The 20,230-nt window shown below is 42.4% G+C and overlaps 1 protein-coding gene across 1 annotated transcript; it reads left to right on the top strand.

Moving 5' to 3' along the window:
• Nucleotides 1-2,915: 2,915 nt before the first annotated feature.
• On the top strand, nucleotides 2,916-19,621 carry ppardb (peroxisome proliferator-activated receptor delta b). Its single transcript, XM_071347218.1, has 8 exons — nucleotides 2,916-3,246; nucleotides 5,106-5,558; nucleotides 5,772-5,923; nucleotides 6,534-6,672; nucleotides 8,718-8,920; nucleotides 13,469-13,675; nucleotides 18,201-18,444; nucleotides 18,786-19,621. The coding sequence occupies exons 2-8, from the start codon at nucleotides 5,180-5,182 to the stop codon at nucleotides 19,031-19,033; spliced, it is 1,572 nt and encodes a 523-aa protein (XP_071203319.1). The 5' UTR covers nucleotides 2,916-3,246; nucleotides 5,106-5,179; the 3' UTR covers nucleotides 19,034-19,621.
• The last annotated feature ends 609 nt before the right edge of the window (nucleotides 19,622-20,230 follow it).

Raw genomic sequence — 20,230 nt, 5'->3', positions numbered from 1 at the left:
GACAGATATGAGTACAAAGAACCTTGGCATGACAACACTCTGTTGTTCTCTGCAAACATCAAGGCAGTGACTTGCTCCTGTAGGTTCATGCTCTACAACAGGAAGCGGCACAGGTCCTAATCCAGGCACTTACCATCTCCCATCCAGACTACTGGAACTCTCTGTTAGATGGGCTCCCCGCTTGTGCCATCAAACCCCTGCAACTTATCCAGAATGCCGCAGCCGCCTGGTGTTCGACATTCTTCTTCTTCGGTATCATGTCGTTCACATATTTTGTTTGTGCATGCCGCCATCTACTGTAGTGTGTGTTCAATCACCTTACATTTTGTTATACAAAAATAAAAAGGGGGAAAAATTAAGAAATAATATGCACCACCAACTAACCCTACACCTATTTTTCACTATTTCATTTTTTAAATATTTTTATCACCATCCCATTCCACTATTTTGAACCTATCTGGTTCATGCCACTTGCCTGGGAGGACGGGACACCACCACTTCACACACCCTGTAACTCTTCTGAAGTCAAATCTCGTATACACAAATACTTCTCTGCAGCTGCCACCACAACATCTATTTTTTGTGATTTACATTCCATTTCTGTGGTACAGTTGATAACCATTGTTATGAACGCTAAGAGGCCAACCTTACTAAAGCATACAGTGTATCCTTCGATGGCCTATCCCTCTGTTGCTGGCACATATCCACTCCTCACAGGCATCCTCTCAGGATCTCTCACCGTTGACGCATCCTCCTCTACTTTCTTCACTGCCTCAGCATACAACACATTCTGCACTACTCTGACTCTGGCCAGCTCCACCTGCCTCTCTCGCACCGGACACTTCCGATCCCCAGCAACATGTGCACCCCTACAGTTGACACACAACTTTATTCCCCGAAACTACACAATCCTCTATCTCATGCACTCCTGCACACTTCCCACATCTTGGAATCTCCCTCCTACACACTGCTGTGACATGACCATAGCCGCAATGGATTCGGCACAAATGCTCTAACGGGATAACTGATATATCCTAACAAGACTTTGTCAGGTAAAAAGACTCAAAACTCAAAAAGGACTGACAGTTTCCCCACCGGGTCTGTGTTGCAGCAAACGGCAGGCATCACAAACACCAGGAATCTTCAACTTCTCCACCTGCACACTTAACACTGCCCCAGAAATCACTCCATTCAATGATGCCCTATTCCTAAGTGCAAAGCAAGAAACAGATCTTGGCCCAAGTTGCTTGACATGGAGCGCCCGCTCCCTCTGGTCCAAAGAAAATATCACAAGTCCACTTTAGGTTACCTTCACTGATTCAACTGCTCCCAACTTCTTTCCTAGCCACCCTGAAACCGCACATGGATCCGCCAAAAGGCAAGGATTTTCACCTAAAATGACATACCCAAATCAAACTGCCTGTAGCTCAGTACCTGAAGCAAGGATATGCATATGCTTGATACCATTTGAAAGGAAACACTTTGAAGTTTGTGGAAATGTGTAATGTAGGAGAATATAACACATTAGATCTGGTAAAAGATAATACAAACAAAAAAACATGCGTTTAAAAAAAAATTGTTCCATCATCTTTGAAATGCAAGAGAAAGACCATAATATAATATTGCAGTTTGGGTGCAATTTAGATGATGCAGTGTGCGCGCAAAGTTTCAGATAGATCCAGTAAAGCATTGCAATACTGGACAATATTTCTTATCAAGTCTGCCCAAATGTGCCAAATTGGTCAATTGATTTAATTTCAAGTACATAACTAGAGAACATACAAAAATTATATGGTAACACAACATTTAAGTTTACACACTCCCAGGAATGTCATACATGATAGATCATTAGCTTATACATTAACTTTCACACATCTAGATGGCCGGGCGGGGTGGGTGTGGAGCCAGAGACAGCAGGGGTTCCAACTGTTGAACCCAGTTCCCACATTTGAATATAAAAATTGATTTTATCAAACAAAACTGCTACATTTTATATCTGGGACCTTCAGGATGACAAATCAGAGCAAGATTACTGAATGTAAGTACATTATTTACCTTCAGAGGTGAATGTATCAAACCTGTTGCCATGATACCTTTTTTGTTGTTGTTGTGCACTCTCCTCAAACAATAGCATAACATTTCACTGTAATAGCAACTGTAAATTGGACAGTTCAGTTAGATTAACAAGAATTTAAGCTTTCTGCCCATATAAGACATGTTTATGTCCTGGAAAGTTGGCTATTACTTACAAAATCATGCTAATCATATTACTGCCCGTTAGCTCAACGGTCCTAGTCATGGTCTTGCACATGGCTCACTCATTTTGCACTTGACACCAATCTTCTTCGACACCACATCTGGAGAAAAAAAATCGCCATCTTCCACAAATTCAAATCTCTGCTTTCCTTATTCTCTTTAACCTCTTATTCCTCTTCTCCCGTGACCACCGGTGTTCAACCTTCCAAAGTAATCCCATGTCACCCCTCTATTTTTTCACTAGCATTGACTTTGCTGATAAATATTTTGTTGGGGTAAAATGTACTTGATATGATTGTGATGTGTTGTCTCACCTGGCTATCTTAAAATGAATGCACTAACTGTAGGTCTGCTAAATTACTAAAATGTAAAATGAGGGGAACTCAGGGTAGTCACTAGTTACCACAGCCACAAAGTCATAAACCTCGCCTATTTCTAACATTTATATTCTTCAATTTTGATTTTAAACCTAACCATAACCGTAACCACACTGCTAATCTAATGCTAACCCAAACCTTAAATTAAGACTAAAAAGCACATTTTTGTTTTCATTAATTTTTACGATAAAGCCAATTTTGCCTTTGTACGGTAATTCTGTAACGTTAACTAGTGGAAGCAGGCACTCAGAGGGCAACAGCGGGGCGCAGAGAAGGTTGCCTGAGTGAGGTGTATGATTCACACTGGGCTAACAGTAGTTAGCAAGAGCTCACTGAAAAGTTTGATACAAAATGTACTTTAACCAGCCAGCTACCAGACACGGAGACTGTACTGCAAGCATACAGGACAGACTATTTGACAGCATTGACAGATGAATTGGGATTTTTACAGAGAGATTTTTTTTTACAAGTTCAGAGCTAGCTAACGTAAGCTAGCTAGCTGCTATCAAACAACACCGCATAGCCAGCGAATCGAATCAAGTGCTAATGGACATGACTTGGTAACTTCACCGGTACACATTCTTTGGGAAAGTAAGCAACACCATTGAGAAAGGTAAGAATGGACTAACGGTTAGCTGCCATGCTAGGCTAGCTAGGTAGCTATATTCACCAAGACAAAAACAACAACAGTTCAATTTATTCACTAGCTTGTCTTTTGCCTCTGGTCTGTACTCGGAACTATCAGACATTGTTTATTTAGGATGATTGCTTTCACGTCACTATAGTTAAGTCTATAGATTTCTTTCAATTCATGTTTGCATTTTCTGTCAATGTGCTTTTTGAATGCATGTTTTGGGATATGGAATTTGGATTCAATCAAATCTACCAGTCATGATTTTAACAGAAAAGTCTCATGATAAGCCTATATTGCTGACCTACTGTTGGTCAGACCCGCTGACCTTATGAGCCTACTTGACATCAAAGCAACATTTGGTGTTGGAAGAGGCTGCATTGGGAAGAGGATTCATCAGAGATGTTTGTGATACACTCACTCGTAAACACTTTTTTTGTGTGTCATGTATACTTATATTTTGCTATTTTCGACCCTGTCTGTGCCAATCAATGGTGCCAAGCCCTTTAGAATGACTCACACAAAGCACAGCAGCAGATATTCTGAGAACCAGCATGACAGGTTATTAGCTAAGTGACAAGTCTGAACGAGTGTTTGAACAGTAATTTCCTACAGTTTTTTTCTGTACTAGACTTGTTCTGTTGAGTAATAGCCTAGAATTGGTATTAAACGAAACATTTGTTGTCTCTTCCCCGAGTCAAAACATTCCTTTTTCTTTGACAAGTGTGGCACTCAGGTTGGTTTTGCTGAAACCTCAGACTTACCATGGTTACCCCATTGCTATTCAGTCTGAAAGAAGTTTGCCTAAAAAAGTCTCTACAAGTCAGAATGTTGATTTTAAAATGATATTTACACATACTTTACTGGTTGTACATGCTGTTGGTCCTTTTGGCGATAGGAAGTGGATATTGGGTATCCACAGGAAAGTCTTGTTTACTCTGATTTTTGCTGCTCCAGTAGGTTCTGTTGCTTGCATTTTCAATCTCCTGACACATGCATGTGATGCACAATATGTAAACAATAGCTGAATGTTGCCAAAAGTAGAGGACCTAAGCAAGTTAACTCGCAATCAACTGTAAAATTTGCCAGCAGATAGTGTGGGACAACATTTGGTCTGTGGTTCGGTTAGGCTCAGCCATATCGTGCAAGTGTTTGTCATATGCGAATTGCTTCAGTATTGAAAAAAAGAAACCGAAATGTTGTATTTATTTTTATTTATCTGTTATTTTACCAGGTAAGTTGACTGAGAACATGTTCTCATTTACAGCAACGACCTAGGGAATAGTTACAGGGGAGAGGGGCATGAATGAGTCAATCGTAAAAATACAAAAGTTATACAGACCATAGGGACAATATCGGGTAAAGTACGTTGAAATTAAGTTTGTTCAACATTCTGACTTGTAATGGGACTGTTTGGGAATACTGAGCCTACATGTTAGAGACGAAAGTGTACGTATTTTACTCTTGGATTCTAAAAGAGGTTAAGGTTGGTTATGAGACTAGTGTTTGATTGCTGCACTAGCAGAGACAGTTGAGCTCACTCTTGCTCTCTCACCCTCTCTCTAATCCTACAACAAAGAACCCCAATAACTAGGTCATGTTCATTAGGCACCAAAACAGAAGAAAACAGTCTGAAACAGGGAGGGCCTACCAGGACTTGTCCAATAAGTATTGCACATTTTTTTGTTTCAAATGTTTAGCTACAGTTTGCCATAATAACTCTACCTGGGTTTCCTTTTGATATGAACCTAGTGATCCATTCAGTCATATGTCAAGTATATGGAGACGTAGATAGGTCTTTAAATGTTGTTGCATAATTACGCTGTTCTTTACCTTAACAGGGGAGACCATGTCAGCAACATCATGACAGACAGGGAAGAGGCGCTTTAGCACCCTGACCACAAGGTAAGGAGCCATGGATGTGTTACAGCAGCTACCTTCCCCTGAGCACCTTGAACAGGTGAATGGGGAGACTAGGACAGGCCCGCAGCCCCTATGTGGCCCAAACTCTCCACATCCCCTGGACACAGCAGCTGATGATATATGGACTGCAAGGGAGGTGGAGGCAGTGGCCCCTGACTTTGGAGGGTTGACGGACCTGCAGGAGCTGGGGGTTGAGGAGGGTGAAGGCAGTGGGGCGGAGAGGCCGAGGTCCCCCATCTCGAGGGTATCATGGAATGGGACTGGCAGCCAACAGAATGGAGAGAATGGAGGAGGGGAAGAGGAGAGACTGGAGAAGGACAAGACTAGCTACAGCAGACAAGACAGTCCTGCTGCTGATAACAACTATACAGGTAAAAGAGAGTAAATGAAATACATGTCATTGGTTATATTTGAAATAATACGCTAAGTGGGATGTGATATGCTTCACTGAAATATTTTGGACTTATAGTGAATACATCAGCAGACCAGAGCATATGGGTATGGCCTGGTCCCAGATCAGTTTGAGCTGGTAATACGAGTCTCTCGTACGACAATCAGATGGGTGTTGTCTCTCTGTGTGCCAGACCTGTCTCACACGTCGTCTCCCTCGCTGTCGGAGCAGCTGCGTCTGGGACGGGATGAGGCCACAGGCCCTGGTATCAACGTGGAGTGTAGGATCTGTGCTGACAAAGCTTCAGGGTTCCACTACGGTGTGCATGCCTGCGAGGGCTGCAAGGTGAGAGATTTCACAAGTCTACCAATGGGGCTTAATAATCAGAAAACAAATTTGCTTAATGTTCTTAGGTCTTAAATCCTGGAGGTTTTGTCATGGCTTCTAACAGCCTTAACCTGGCTTGAGCTTAGCTTGAGTTTAGTTGGTGTCCTATGTTGCAGCATTCCAGTCCGGTAGCCCTTTCCTGCAGTCAAATGACCTAGTGGCCTCATGGGTGGAATGTTATTCATAATTAAACATTATTTGAAATAACTCGTCGAATATCCGGTCTTTCTATGTCCAACAATTTTGTTATATTTCAGTTTTCTGTGATGAATATAAAGTGTAATATTGGGATGCAAACTTAATATTGAATACATTTCAACTATATCTGACATGGTACAGGTGTCTTTTTTTTAAACCCATAACCATGTGTGTGAGGTGTATACTTTTGTTTCAAAGTAGATTTGTTTAAGACTACCACTCTGTGTGACCCAAATTTAGCCCACTGCAACTCAAGTTCAATGGCCATAATGTGTGACTTGTGTTATATCTGTCTTTCCTGTAATGCCTTCAATTGTAAATAAACTGAACTCGCTCGCTCTCTCTCCCCTGTGCGTATCGGGTGGTCTAGGGCTTCTTCCGGCGGACCATTCGGATGAAGCTGGAGTACGAGCGCTGTGAGAGAGCCTGTAAGATCCTGAAAAAGAATCGTAACAAGTGCCAATACTGCCGCTTCCAGAAGTGTCTGGCCCTGGGCATGTCCCATGACGGTGAGAGGAGACCGTTAATGAGTCTTTCAGGGTCTGGAAATACTTGATCCTTTTACAGGTTAAGGGCCAGTTTCCCAGACGCAGATAAAGCCCTGGACTGAATGGAGGATCTTAATCTGTGTTTTGAAAACTGTCCCTAAGAACTACTGATAATGTGTTTCAATATTAACAATATTAATTGATGAAACTCTTGAACCTCATTTTGGTGGGGCTATACAGTGCATTTGAAAAGTACAGCCTTATTCTCATTTTTAAAATTTTTAAATACCCCATAATGACAAAGAAAAACATGTTTTTCGAAATGTATTAAAAATAAAAACTATCACATTTACATAAGTATTCAGACCCTTTACTCAGTACTTTGTTGAAGCAACGTTGGCAGCAATTATAGCCTCAAGTGTTCTTGGGTATGATGCTACAAGCTAGGCACACCAGCATTTGGGGAGTTTTTCCCATTCTCTGCAGATCCTCAAGTTTTGTCAGGTTAGTTGGGGAGCGTCAGAGCACAGTTATTTTTATACCTCTCCAGAGATGATTGATCGGGTTTAAGTCCGGCCTCTGGCTGGGCCACTCAAGGTCATTCAGAGACTTGTCCCGAAGCCACTCCTGCGTTGTTTTGGCTGTGTGTTTAGGGTTGTTGTCCTTTTGGAAGGTGAACCTTCACCCCCAGTCTGAGGTCCTCAGCGCTCTGGAGCAGGTTTTCATCAATGATCTCTCTGTACTTTGCTTCATTAATCTCTCCCTCGATCCTGACTAGTCTCCCAGTCCCTGCCGCTGAAAAACATCCCCACAGCATGATGTTGCCACCACCATGCTTCACCGTAGGGATGGTCCCAGGTTTCTAACAGATGTGATGCCTGGTATTCACATTTTTTTTTTTCACCTTTATTTAACCAGGTAGGCTAGTTGAGAACAAGTTCTCATTTGCAACTGCGACCTAGCCAAGATAAAGCATAGCAATTCGACACATACAACAACACAGAGTTACACATGGAATAAACAAAACAAACAGTCAATAATACAGTAGAAAAATAAGTCTATATACAATGTGAGCAAATGAGGTGAGATAAGGGAGGTAAAAGGCAAAAAAAGGCCATTGTGGCGAGGTAAATACAATACAGCAAGTAAAACACTGGAATGGTAGATTTGCAGTGGAAGAATGTGCAAAGTAGGAATAATGGGGTGCAAAGGAGCAAAATAAATAAATAAATACAGTAGGGGAAGAGGTAGTTTTCTGGGCTAAATTATAGATGGGCTATGTACAGGTGCAGTAATCTGTGAGTGGCTCTGACAGCTGGTGCTTAAAGCTAGTTAGGGAGATAAGTGTTTCCAGCTTCATAGATTTTTGCAGTTCGTTCCAGTCATTGGCAGCAGAGAACTGGAAGGAAAGACGACCAAAGGAGGAATTGGCGTTGGGGGTGACCAGTGAGATATACCTGCTGGAGCGCGTGCTACGGATGGGTGCTGCTATGGTGACCACTGAGCTGAGATAAGGCAGGGTTTTACCTAGCAGAGACTTGTAGATAACCTGTAGCCAGTGGGTTTGGCGACGAGTATGAAGTGAGGGCCAACCAACGAGAGCGTACAGGTCGCAATGGTGGGTAGTGTATGGGGCTTTGGTGACAAAACGGATGGCACTGTGATAGAGTGTTGGAGGCTATTTTATAGATGACATCACCGAAGTCGAGGATCGGTAGGATGGTCAGTTTTACGAGGGTATGTTTGGCAGCATGAGTGAAGGATGTTTGTTGCGATATAGGAAGCCGATTCTAGATTTAATTTTGGAGATTCATATTTCTAAAAACCTGTTTTTGCTTTGTCATTATGGGGTATTGTGTGTAGATTGATGAGGAAAACAATACATTTAATTTTAGAATAACAAAATGTGGGAAAAGTCAAGGGTTAGGAATACTTTCCAAATGCACTGTACAGCTTTCGATGCTAATGCTACTGTCTACCCAGCGATCTAATATGGCTGTATGCATGATGCTAACCTGTCTGTTTCACCTTCAATGCTAACACTACTCTGCCTGTTCGCCCGGCAGCGATCCGGTATGGGCGTATGCCGGGGGCTGAGAAGAAGAAGCTAGTGGCTGGCCTGCTAGCGGAGGAGCTGGACCCCCACCACCTTGGTGGCTCAGACCTCAAGACCCTGGCTAAACAGGTGTACCAAGCCTACCTGAAGAACCTCATTATGACCAAGAAGAAAGCCCGCAGCATCCTCACCGGCAAGACCAGCTGCACATCGGTACGCTCACTGTTATGTAAATATACACTGAGTGTGCAAAATATTAGGAACACCTGCTCTTTCCGTTACAGACGGACCAGGTGAATGCTATGATGACTTATTGATGTCACCGGTTAAATCCACTTTAATCAGTGTAGATGAAGGGGAGGAGACATTTTTTGAAGGAGGATTTTTAAGCCTTGTGACAATTGAGACATGGATTGTGTATGTGTGCTATTCAGAAGGTGAATGGGCAAGACACAAGATCAAAGTGCCTTTGAACGAGGTATGGTGGTAGGTGCCAGGCGCACCTGTTTGAGTGTGTCAAGAACTGCAACGTTGCTGAGTTTTTCACGATCAACAGTTTCCCATGTGTATCAAGAATGGTCCACCACCCAAAGGACATCAAGCCATCTTGACACAACTGTGGGAAGGATTGTAGTCAACATGGGCTAGTATCCCAGTGGAACGCTTTCGACACCTTGTAGAGTCCATGCCTGACATTTTAAGGCTGTTCTGAGGGAAAAAAGGGGGGTGCAACTCAATATTAGGAAGGTGTAACTAATATTTTCTACACTCAGTGTTGACGCCCTTGATAAAGATGAGCAAAAAAGACTACAAAATAAATAAAACAAATACTGAGCTATATTGTATGCTACAAAACATTTGAAAATGATATTATTTTATACTAATACAATTGCTCAGTTGTTTTAATAAAAAGGATGGTGGTCAAAATTATTGGCACCCCTGTTTTCAATACTCCAGCATCCTCCCCTGGCGAGGATAATGACAGACTTTTTCTATAATGTTTTTATGAGATTGGAGAACACATTGGGAGAGATCTTAGACCATTCCTCCATACAGAATATTTCCAGATCCTTGATATCCTTCGTCTGCACTTATGGACTGCCCTCTTCAATTCAAACCACAGGTTTTCAATGGGGTTCAAGTCCAAAGACTGAGATGGCCATTGCCAAATTATGATTTTTGTGGTCAATTAATAATTTATTTGGGTTTTGATGCTTGGGGTTAATGTTTTGCTGGAAGATCCAGTTGTGGCCAAGTGTCAGCCTCCTGGCAGAGGCAACCATGTTTTTGGCAGAAAATGTTCTGGTACTTGGTAAAGTTCATGATGCCTTTGCCCTTAACAGGAACCCCAGGACAAGTGGAAGCAAAATAGCCCCATAACATAAAATATCCACAACCATCTTTTACTGTAGGTATGAGGTACTTTTCTGCAAATGCTTCCGTTCTTCAACCCACCACTGGGTTTCATGTCATCTGACCATAGCACCGGTTTCAATCCAAGTTTATCGAACTCCAGGCGGTGCTGTGTTCAGGTGATATGAAAATAGAGCTGTTTGGCCAAAAACCTGGTTTGGCCACAAGTGGATCTTCCGGCAAGACAACAGCCCCAAGCACACATCAAAATCCACAAAGAAATGGTTAATTGACCACAAAATCTAAATTTTGCATTGACTATCTCACTCCTCGGACTTGAACCCCATTGCAAAACTGTGGTTTGAATTGAAGAGGGCAGTCCATAAGCATATATACATATCCATAAGACTTACATAATTTGTAAGTCGCTCTGGATAAGAGCGTCTGCTAAATGACTTAAATGTAAATGTAAATAAGCGCAGACAAAGGATATCAAGGATCTGGAAAGATTCTGTATGGAGGAATGGTCTAAGATCTCTCCCAATGTGTTCTCCAATCTCATAAAACATAATAGAAACGGGCTCAGTGTTATTATCCTCACAAGGGTAGGGTGATGGAGTACTGAAAACGGGTGCCAATCATTTTAACCCTTATCTTTTGGGGTATTTTTATTTTAGTATAAAATAATATATGCACATTTTACATTTACATTTAAGTCATTTAGCAGATAAGAGCGACTTACAAATTGGTGCATTCACCTTATGATATCCAGTGGAACAACCACTTTACAATAGTGCATCTAACTCTTTTAAGGGGGGGGGGGGGGGGTTAGAAGGATTACTTTATCCTATCCTAGGTATTCCTTAAAGAGGTGGGGTTTCAGGTGTCTCCGGAAGGTGGTGATTGACTCCGCTGACCTGGCGTCGTGAGGGAGTTTGTTCCACCATTGGGGTGCCAGAGCAGCGAACAGTGTTGACTGGGCTGAGCGGGAACTGTACTTCCTCAGAGGTAGGGAGGCGAGCAGGCCAGAGGTGGATGAACGCAGTGCCCTTGTTTGGGTGTAGGGCCTGATCAGAGCCTGAAGGTACGGAGGTGCCGTTCCCCTCACAGCTCCGTAGGCAAGCACCATGGTCTTGTAGCGGATGCGAGCTTCAACTGGAAGCCAGTGGAGAGAGCGGAGGAGCGGGGTGACGTGAGAGAACTTGGGAAGGTTGAACACCAGACGGGCTGCGGCGTTCTGGATGAGTTGTAGGGGTTTAATGGTACAGGCAGGGAGCCCGGCCAACAGCGAGTTGCAGTAATCCAGACGGGAGATGACAAGTGCCTGGATTAGGACCTGCGCCGCTTCCTGTGTGAGGCAGGGTCGAACTCTGCGAATGTTGTAGAGCATGAACCTACAGGAACGGGTCACCGCCTTGATGTTAGTTGAGAACGACAGGGTGTTGTCCAGGATCACGCCAAGGTTCTTAGCACTCTGGGAGGAGGACACAATGGAGTTGTCAACCGTGATGGCGAGATCATGGAACGGGCAGTCCTTCCCCGGGAGGAAGAGCAGCTCCGTCTTGCCGAGGTTCAGCTTGAGGTGGTGATCCGTCATCCACACTGATATGTCTGCCAGACATGCAGAGATGCGATTCGCCACCTGGTTATCAGAAGGGGGAAAGGATAAGATTAATTGTGTGTCGTCTGCATAGCAATGATAGGAGAGACCATGTGAGGATATGACAGAGCCAAGTGACTTGGTGTATAGCGAGAATAGGAGAGGGCCTAGAACAGAGCCCTGGGGGACACCAGTGGTGAGAGCACGTGGTGCGGAGACAGATTCTCGCCTCGCCACGCCACCTGGTAGGAGCGACCTGTCAGGTAGGACGCAATCCAAGCGTGGGCCGCGCCGGAGATGCCCAACTCGGAGAGGGTGGAGAGGAGGATCTGATGGTTGACAGTATCAAAGGCAGCCGATAGGTCTAGAAGGATGAGAGCAGAGGAGAGAGAGTTAGCTTTAGCAGTGCGGAGCGCCTCCGTGACACAGAGAAGAGCAGTCTCAGTTGAATGACTAGTCTTGAAACCTGATTTGGATCAAGAAGGTCATTCTGAGAGAGATAGCAGGAGAGCTGGCCAAGGACGGCCCGTTCAAGAGTTTTGGAGAGAAAAGAAAGAAGGGATACTGGTCTGTAGTTGTTGACATCGGAGGGATCGAGTGTAGGTTTTTTCAGAAGGGGTGCAACTCTCGCTCTCTTGAAGACGGAAGGGACGTAGCCAGCGGTCAAGGATGAGTTGATGAGCGAGGTGAGGTAAGGGAGAAGGTCTCCGGAAATGGTCTGGAGAAGAGAGGAGGGGATAGGGTCAAGCGGGCAGGTTGTTGGGCGGCCGGCCGTCACAAGACGCGAGATTTCATCTGGAGAGAGAGGGGAGAAAGAGGTCAAACACAGGGTAGGGCAGTGTGAGCAGAACCAGCGGTGTCGTTTGACTTAGCAAACGAGGATCGGATGTCGTCGACCTTCTTTTCAAAATGGTTGACGAAGTCATCCGCAGAGAGGGAGGAGGGGGGGGAGGGGGAGGAGGATTCAGGAGGGAGGAGAAGGTGGCAAAGAGCTTCCTAGGGTTAGAGGCAGATGCTTGGAATTTAGAGTGGTAGAAAGTGGCTTTAGCAGCAGAGACAGAAGAGGAGAATGTAGAGAGGAGGGAGTGAAAGGATGCCAGGTCCGCAGGGAGGCAAGTTTTCCTCCATTTCCGCTCGGCTGCCCGGAGCCCTGTTCACATAATGTAGCTGTATTTGTATTATTTATTTTATACAGTTTTTTTGCTAATCTTTATCAACGGTGCCAATAATTTTGGACATGACCGTGCATGGGTATTGGTTACACCTCCGGTTAGAAGATTTAGAACACACTCTCTGAGCTTCATTATGAGGAAGACTTTTCTGGTTGCACCAAGGTAGGATACGCCTTCCAAGCTGAACCAATGATGTGTATGTTTATGGTCATAACTCACAACAACTCCTCTGAGCTTGGATGAGGGGAAGGCTTTTCTGGTTGCACCAAGGTAGGATACGCCTTCCAAGCTGAACCAATGATGTGTATGTTTATGGTCATAACTCACAACAACTCCTCTGAGCTTGGATGAGGTGGAAGGCTTTTCTGGTTGCACCAATGTAGATGCAAATTACTAGTAACCTCCTCATGGAAAGATTTAGTGGCTGATTATTTGTAGAGCTCTTTAGTTTTTAATTAGCCTCTTATCAATCTGTTTTTCGTAATGAGTTTTAACTTGTTATTAACAATTACATATAGCTTTTTTGTCTCCCGAGACCTATAAGAGCAAGGCGTTTTGTTTAGCTGAATAGTTTTTAAAGAAAAGGAAGACCAGACTGTTAAAAGATGAATGCTTTCTCTCTCTCTCCCCCGGCAGCCATTTGTGATCCATGATGTGGACACCCTGTGGCAAGCAGAGAGTGGTCTAGTGTGGAACCAGTTAATCCCGGGCGCGCCCCTCACAAAGGAGATAGGGGTACACGTGTTTTACCGCTGTCAGTGCACCACGGTGGAGACGGTACGAGAGCTAACTGAGTTCGCCAAGAACATCCCAGGGTTTGTGGATCTCTTCCTCAACGACCAGGTACGGCATGGACCACGGTCTTCTCAACAGAGCTTACTAACGCTAGTATTTAAAAAAATAAAATAAAAAAAATTAAGGGGTGGATCAGCTTTAAAATTGAGGATAGATTGTTGCTTCCATCAATGTAATTGTCTACATCATTTCCAATCCCCCATATATTTCTGGGGTAAATATATATATTTATATATACAGTTGAAGTCGGAAGTTTACATACACTTAGGTTGGAGTCATTAAAACTCGTTTTTCAACCACTCCACAAATTTCTTGTTAACAAACAATAGTTTTGGCAAGTCGGTTAGGACATCTACTTTGTGCATGACACAAGTCATTTTTCCAACAATTGTTTACAGACAGATTATTTAACTTATAATTCACTGTATCACAATTCCAGTGGGTCAGAAGTTTACATACACTAAGTTGACTGTGCCTTTTAAACAGCTTGGAAAATTCCCGAAAATGATGTCATGGCTTTAGAAGCTTCTGATAGGCTAAATGACATCATTTGAGTCAATTGGAGGTGTACCTGTGGGTGTATTTCAAGGCCTACCTTCAAACTCAGTCCCTCTTTGCCTGACATCATGGGAAAATCAAAAGAAATCAGTCAAGACCTCAGAAGAAAATGGTAGACCTCCACAAGTCTGGTTCATCCTTGGGAGCAGTTTCCAAACGCCTGAAGGTACCACGTTCATCTGTACAAACAATAGTACACAAGTATAAACACCATGAGACCACGCAGCCGTCATACCACTCAGGAAGGAGACGCGTTCTGTCTCCTAGAGATGAGCATACTGTGGTGCGAAAAGTGCAAATCAAATCAACAACAGTAAAGGACCTTGTGGAGATGCTGGAGGAAACGGGTACAAAAGTATCTATATCCACAGTTAAACGAGTACTATATCAACATAACCTGAAAGGCCGCTCAGCAAGGAAGAAGCCACTGCTCCAAAACCGCCATAAAAAGCCAGACTACGGTTCGCAACTGCACATGGGTACAAAAATCGTACTTTTTGGAGAAATGTCCTCTGGTCTGATGAAACAAAAATAGAACTGTTTGGCCATAATGACCTTCGTTATGTTTGGAGGAAAAAGGGGGATGCTTGCAAGCCGAAGAACACCATCCCAACCATGAAGTACGGGGTGACCGCATCATGTTGTGGGGGTGCTTTGCTGCAGGAGGGACTGGTGCACTTCACAAAATAGATGGCATCATTAGGAAAGAAAATTGTGGATATATTGAAGCAACATCTCAAGACATCAGTCAGGAAGTTAAAGCTTGGTCGCAAATGGGTCTTCCAAATGGACAATGACCCCAAGCATACTTTGAAAGTTGTGGCAAAATGGCTTAAGGACTACAAAGTCAAGGTATTGGAGTGGCCATCACAAACCCTGACCTCAAACCTGTAGAAAATTTGTGGGCAGAACTGAAAAAGCGTGTGCGAGCAAGGAGGCCTACAAACCTGACTCAGTTACACCAGCTCTGTCAGGAGGAATGGGCCAAAATTCACCCAACTTATTGTGGGAGACTTGTGGAAGGCTACTCGAAACGTTTGACCCAAGTTAAACTATTTAAAGGCAATGCTACCAAATACTCATTGAGTGTATGTAAACTTCTGACGCTTTGGGAATGTGATGAAAGAAATAAAAGCTCAAAAAAGTAATTCTCTCTACTGATTATTCTTTCACATTCTTAACATAAAGTGGTGATCCTGACTGACGCAAGACAGGGAATTTTTACTAGGATTGAATGTCAGGAATTGTGAAAAACTGAATTTAAATGTATTTGGGTAAGGTGTATGTAAACTTCCGACTTCAACTGTACATGCATATATACACACGCACATAAAAATTAATGCATACGCACACACATATATATATATATATATGTTTAGCTGAATCTCAAGGTCCAGACCTGAACCCAATAGAAAATCTTTGGAGGGAGCTGAAAGTTCGTATTGCCCAGCGACAGCCCCGAAACCTGAAGGATCTGGAGAAGGTCTGTATGGAGGAGTGGGCCAAAATCCCTGCTGCAGTGTGTGCAAACCTGGTCAAGAACTACAGGAAACGTATGATCTCTGTAATTGCAAACAAAGGTTTCTGTACCAAATATTAAGTTCTGCTTTTCTGATGTATCAAATACTTATGTCATGCAATACAATGCATATTAATTACTTAAAAATCATACAATGGGATTTTCTGGATTTTTGTTTTAGATTCCGTCTCTCACAGTTGAAGTGTACCTATGATAAAAATTACAGACCTCTACATGCTTTGTAAGTAGGAAAACCTGCAAAATCGGCAGTGTATCAAATACTTGTTCTCCCCACTGTATGTATGTATGTATACATATTGTATACATATATGTGTATATGTATTTATGTATACATATATGTGTATGTATATATGTGTGTGTATGTAACATTCTATTGGTTGCAAGAATTTTGTATAATTTAAATGGGAAAATTCGAAGTTTTGAATCATGAATCATTCCAGTGCCATGGAATCTGTACATCACAAATCTCTTCCCAACTATTTTGCAATTTATTTGGCACAGCTGTCAATTTTTTGGTCCTTAAATTAAATTGGTATATGTTTTTATTTATCACAATTTTCTTAAACCATTTATGGTCTTTAATGCAGGGCTGACAGACAAGTTCCTTACTTTTTCCCCCCTTCCATTTGCCTCTTCCATTTTTGTGGGAATGCTGCGATTAGTTGGTTGTAGTTTTGGGTAGAGCAGACATTTCCATATTTCTGTGTTAGCTGCATGTGTGACAACTCCAGCAGTCCTATTTATGATATCATTTACAAAAATTATACCTTTTTTTTTTAGATAATTTCTTTCTTTTGGGATTTGTATACCAAGTATGTCCACATCCCTGTCAGACCGTTTTATTGGTAAACTGCACGGTAATGTAAAAGTTGCATTTTTTTGTGACCCAATACGTAATATAGTGCATTTATCATAATTTGGTTTTAATCCAGAGAAATTAGCAAAAGTATCCAGATCCTCTATGAGGCCGTGGAGGGATCCAAATTGTGGATTTGAAAGAAAACAACATGAATCATCAGCGTACAAAGCCACGGATTTCTGATCCCTTAATATTATTGTTGGATCTAATTTTAACAGCTAATTTCGATGGCAATAATAAATAGATATGCCGATAGTGGACAACCTTGTTTTACTCCTCTTGGCAGTTTAAAACTTTCTGAGATGTAGCCATTATTTACTATTTTACACCTAGGGTTATGAAACGTAACTTTAACACATTTTATAAGAGATTCTCCAAAATTGAAATATCCTAGGCATTTATATATAAACTCCAGTCATACTTTATCAAAAGCCTTTTCAAAATCAGCTATGAAAACTAGGCCTGGTTTCCCTGATATTTCATAGTATTCTATTGTTTCCAGTACTTATTATCTCCAATATATTGTCCATGTAAAAAACCTGTCTGACTAGAATGAATAATATCTGACAAAACCTTTTTTAATTCTTTGCGCCAAGCATTTAGCAAAAATTTTTGCATCACAACTCTGAAGTGTAAGAGGCCTCCAATTTTTTAAATAGACTGGATCTTTATATATACCATTTGAGTCCTGTTTCAGTAATAATGAAATCAGACCTTCTTGTTGTGTATCTGATAATCTACCGTTTATATAGGAGTGGTTAAAACATGTGAATAAAGTTTGGTATACTTCCACTGGTATGCCATTCAGCCCTGGAGTTTTCCCAGCCTTAAAGGCTTTAATTGCATCAAGAAGTTCCTCCTCTAATTTGGCCTTCACATGAGTCTTTCTGTACAGATGTTCATTTTAAATGATTAATTGGGAAAAAATATTATAATTAGCTTCGGTTAGTGGAGATGGAGGAGACTGAAATGAAAACATTCTTAAAGTACTTCCTCTTTCAAGATATCATTCGGTGAATCATGCGTGACTCCACTTGTAACAAGTTTCAATAATAAAAATGGTAGCATTTCTATGTTGAAGATAAAAAATATATAATTTTGTGAATTTTTCCCCATATTCTATCCAGTTCGCTTTATTTTTATAATATATTACACTAGATCTTACACTCGTTTTTTTTGTTTTTCCTCTCATTTACACTGTGCCTCTGGTACAATTTTTATTGCTATCTACCTGTACTGTTAGTCCTTCAATATCCTTTGTTAATATGGACTCTTGATCTAAATTGCTTTTGTTTTATAGATGAGTACTGAATTGCATGGCCTCTAAAGGTACATTTTAAAAGTGTCCCATACAAAAAGGGGATCTGTTGTACCTATGTTATGTCGGGGGAAAAAACAAAAAAAGTAACCTTGTCTTTTCACTTATTGATTATCAACTTCATTTCTTGTCACACTCAGTGAAATGTACTGACATTAATGTAGAAATATCTCCCATAGTTATACGATGAAGTCATCATGCATTTTCTTTTGTCAACTGTTCAAACTGCTGTTAATGGCACTTTTACTTTGTTGTTGAATTCTAATTTCTCCCCTGTTTACCTGCCTGCTTCCATCAGGTGACACTACTGAAGTATGGCGTCCACGAGGCCATCTTCGCCATGCTGCCCTCCCTCATGAACAAAGATGGCCTCCTGGTGGCCAACGGGAAGGGCTTTGTGACCCGGGAGTTCCTGAGGAGCCTCCGTAAACCCTTCAGTGAGATCATGGAGCCCAAGTTTGAGTTTGCTGTGAAGTTCAATGCTCTGGAGCTGGATGACAGTGACCTGGCTCTGTTTGTGGCCATTATCATCCTGTGTGGAGGTATGGTATACTTTTGTACTAGTAGTATCACAGTAACTCTGACATTAGTACTGTTCTCCCCTAATAACCCTGGCTCCTAACGTTGTTCGTAGGCACTATTATCCTGTCTGGAATTGAGGGGGAGCTCTTTCTCAATTAATCTTTCCCTCGATTCCTGGTATCCTCTCTCCTCACCTCTTTCGCAAAACACATTGGAGAATAAGATATGGTCCAATATGGTTGAGAAGGTGAGGAGATAGGATGCATGGAGTCACGAAAGCTTTTAGTGAGGTTGTGCTGTGAGTTGGCAGCTCTGTCACGTCTGTGGTCTACCCATCTAACTATTCTCGATCTATCTGCAGACCGCCCGGGGCTAATGAACGTGAAGCAGGTAGAACAGAGTCAGGACGGTATTCTCCAGGCCTTGGACCAGCACCTGCAGGCCAACCACCAGGACTCCCTCTACCTTTTCCCCAAGCTGCTGAACAAGATGGCCGACCTCAGACAGCTGGTCACAGAGAACGCCCTGCTGGTGCAGAAGATCAAGAAGACAGAGTCAGAGACCTCTCTGCACCCTCTACTACAGGAGATCTATAAGGACATGTACTGACTGGACTAAACCAGACTGAACATGCACTGACTGGGCTAAACCAGACTGAACTGGACTGGGACTTGCTGCACCCGCTAGTGCAGGATTTCTACAAGGACATGTACTAGTCTCCTCAAAAGTAGTGCACAACATAGGGAATAGGGTGCCATTTCGGACACACCCCGAGTCTGAGACCTCATTGCTCCCGCTACTGCAGGAGCTCAACAAGAACATGACTGGACACAGTGGCCTAAACCGGACCAACTCCGACTAGACTGCTGCATCTGCTACTACAGGAATTGGACTAAACCAGATTTAACAGGATGGGACCGTACCTTGCTGCACTCTCTACTGTAGGAGATCTATAAAGACATTCATGTACTAGTCCTCCTCATAAGCAGAGCCACACTGTTCAATTCAATACTTTATTGTCCCCTTGGAGCGAACCCTGACTTAGCAAATAGTGTCCCCTTAGAGCAAATACTGACTGTTGTTGACAGCAATATGTTTACATAATGATGTTATGTATATATTAATGTACAATACCAGTCAAAAGTTTGGACACACCTACTCATTCCAGGGTTCTTCTTTATTTTTACGATTTTCTACATTGTAGAATAATGGTTTAGACATCAAAACTATGAAATAACACATATGGAATCATGTAGTAACCAAAAAAAAGTGTTAAACAAATCAAAATATGTTTTAGATTTGAGATTCTTCAAAGTAGCCACCCTTTGACAGCTTTGCACACTCTTGGCATTCTCTCAAACAGCTTCATGAGGTAGTCACCTGGAATACATGGCAATTAACAGGCGTGCCTTGTTAATTTGTGGAATTTCTTTCCTTAATGCGTTTGAGCTAATCAGTTGTGTTGTGACAAGGTAGGAGTGGCAAGAACAGCTCAAATAAGCAAAGAGAAACAACAGTCCATCATTACTTTAAGACATGAAGGTCAGTCAATCCGGAAAATTTCAAGAGCTTTGAATGTTTCTTCAAGTGCAGTCGCAAAAACCATCAAGTGCTATGATAAAACTGGTTCTCATGAGGACCGCCACAGGAAAGGAAGACCCAGAGTTACCTCTGCTGCAGAGGATAAGTTCATTAGAGTTAACTGCACCTCAGATTGCAGACCAAATAAATGCTTCACAGAGTTCAAGTAACAGACACATCTCAACATCAATTGTTCAGACTGCGTGAATCAGGCCTTCATGGCTG

The sequence above is a fragment of the Salvelinus alpinus genome, chromosome 17 (assembly GCF_045679555.1).
Source record: "Salvelinus alpinus chromosome 17, SLU_Salpinus.1, whole genome shotgun sequence".
NCBI lineage: Eukaryota > Metazoa > Chordata > Actinopteri > Salmoniformes > Salmonidae > Salvelinus > Salvelinus alpinus.
This window is presented reverse-complemented; position numbering and strand designations above follow the sequence as displayed.

Bases quoted from the DNA above. Each gene is read 5' to 3' on its own strand.
- ppardb (XM_071347218.1), top strand. From the start codon at position 5,180: ATGGATGTGTTACAGCAGCTACCTTCCCCTGAGCACCTTGAACAGGTG. The intron at 13,676-18,200 runs GTACGGCATGGA...TGCTTCCATCAG, and splicing joins ATCTCTTCCTCAACGACCAG to GTGACACTACTGAAGTATGG. The intron at 18,445-18,785 runs GTATGGTATACT...ATCTATCTGCAG, and splicing joins CATTATCATCCTGTGTGGAG to ACCGCCCGGGGCTAATGAAC.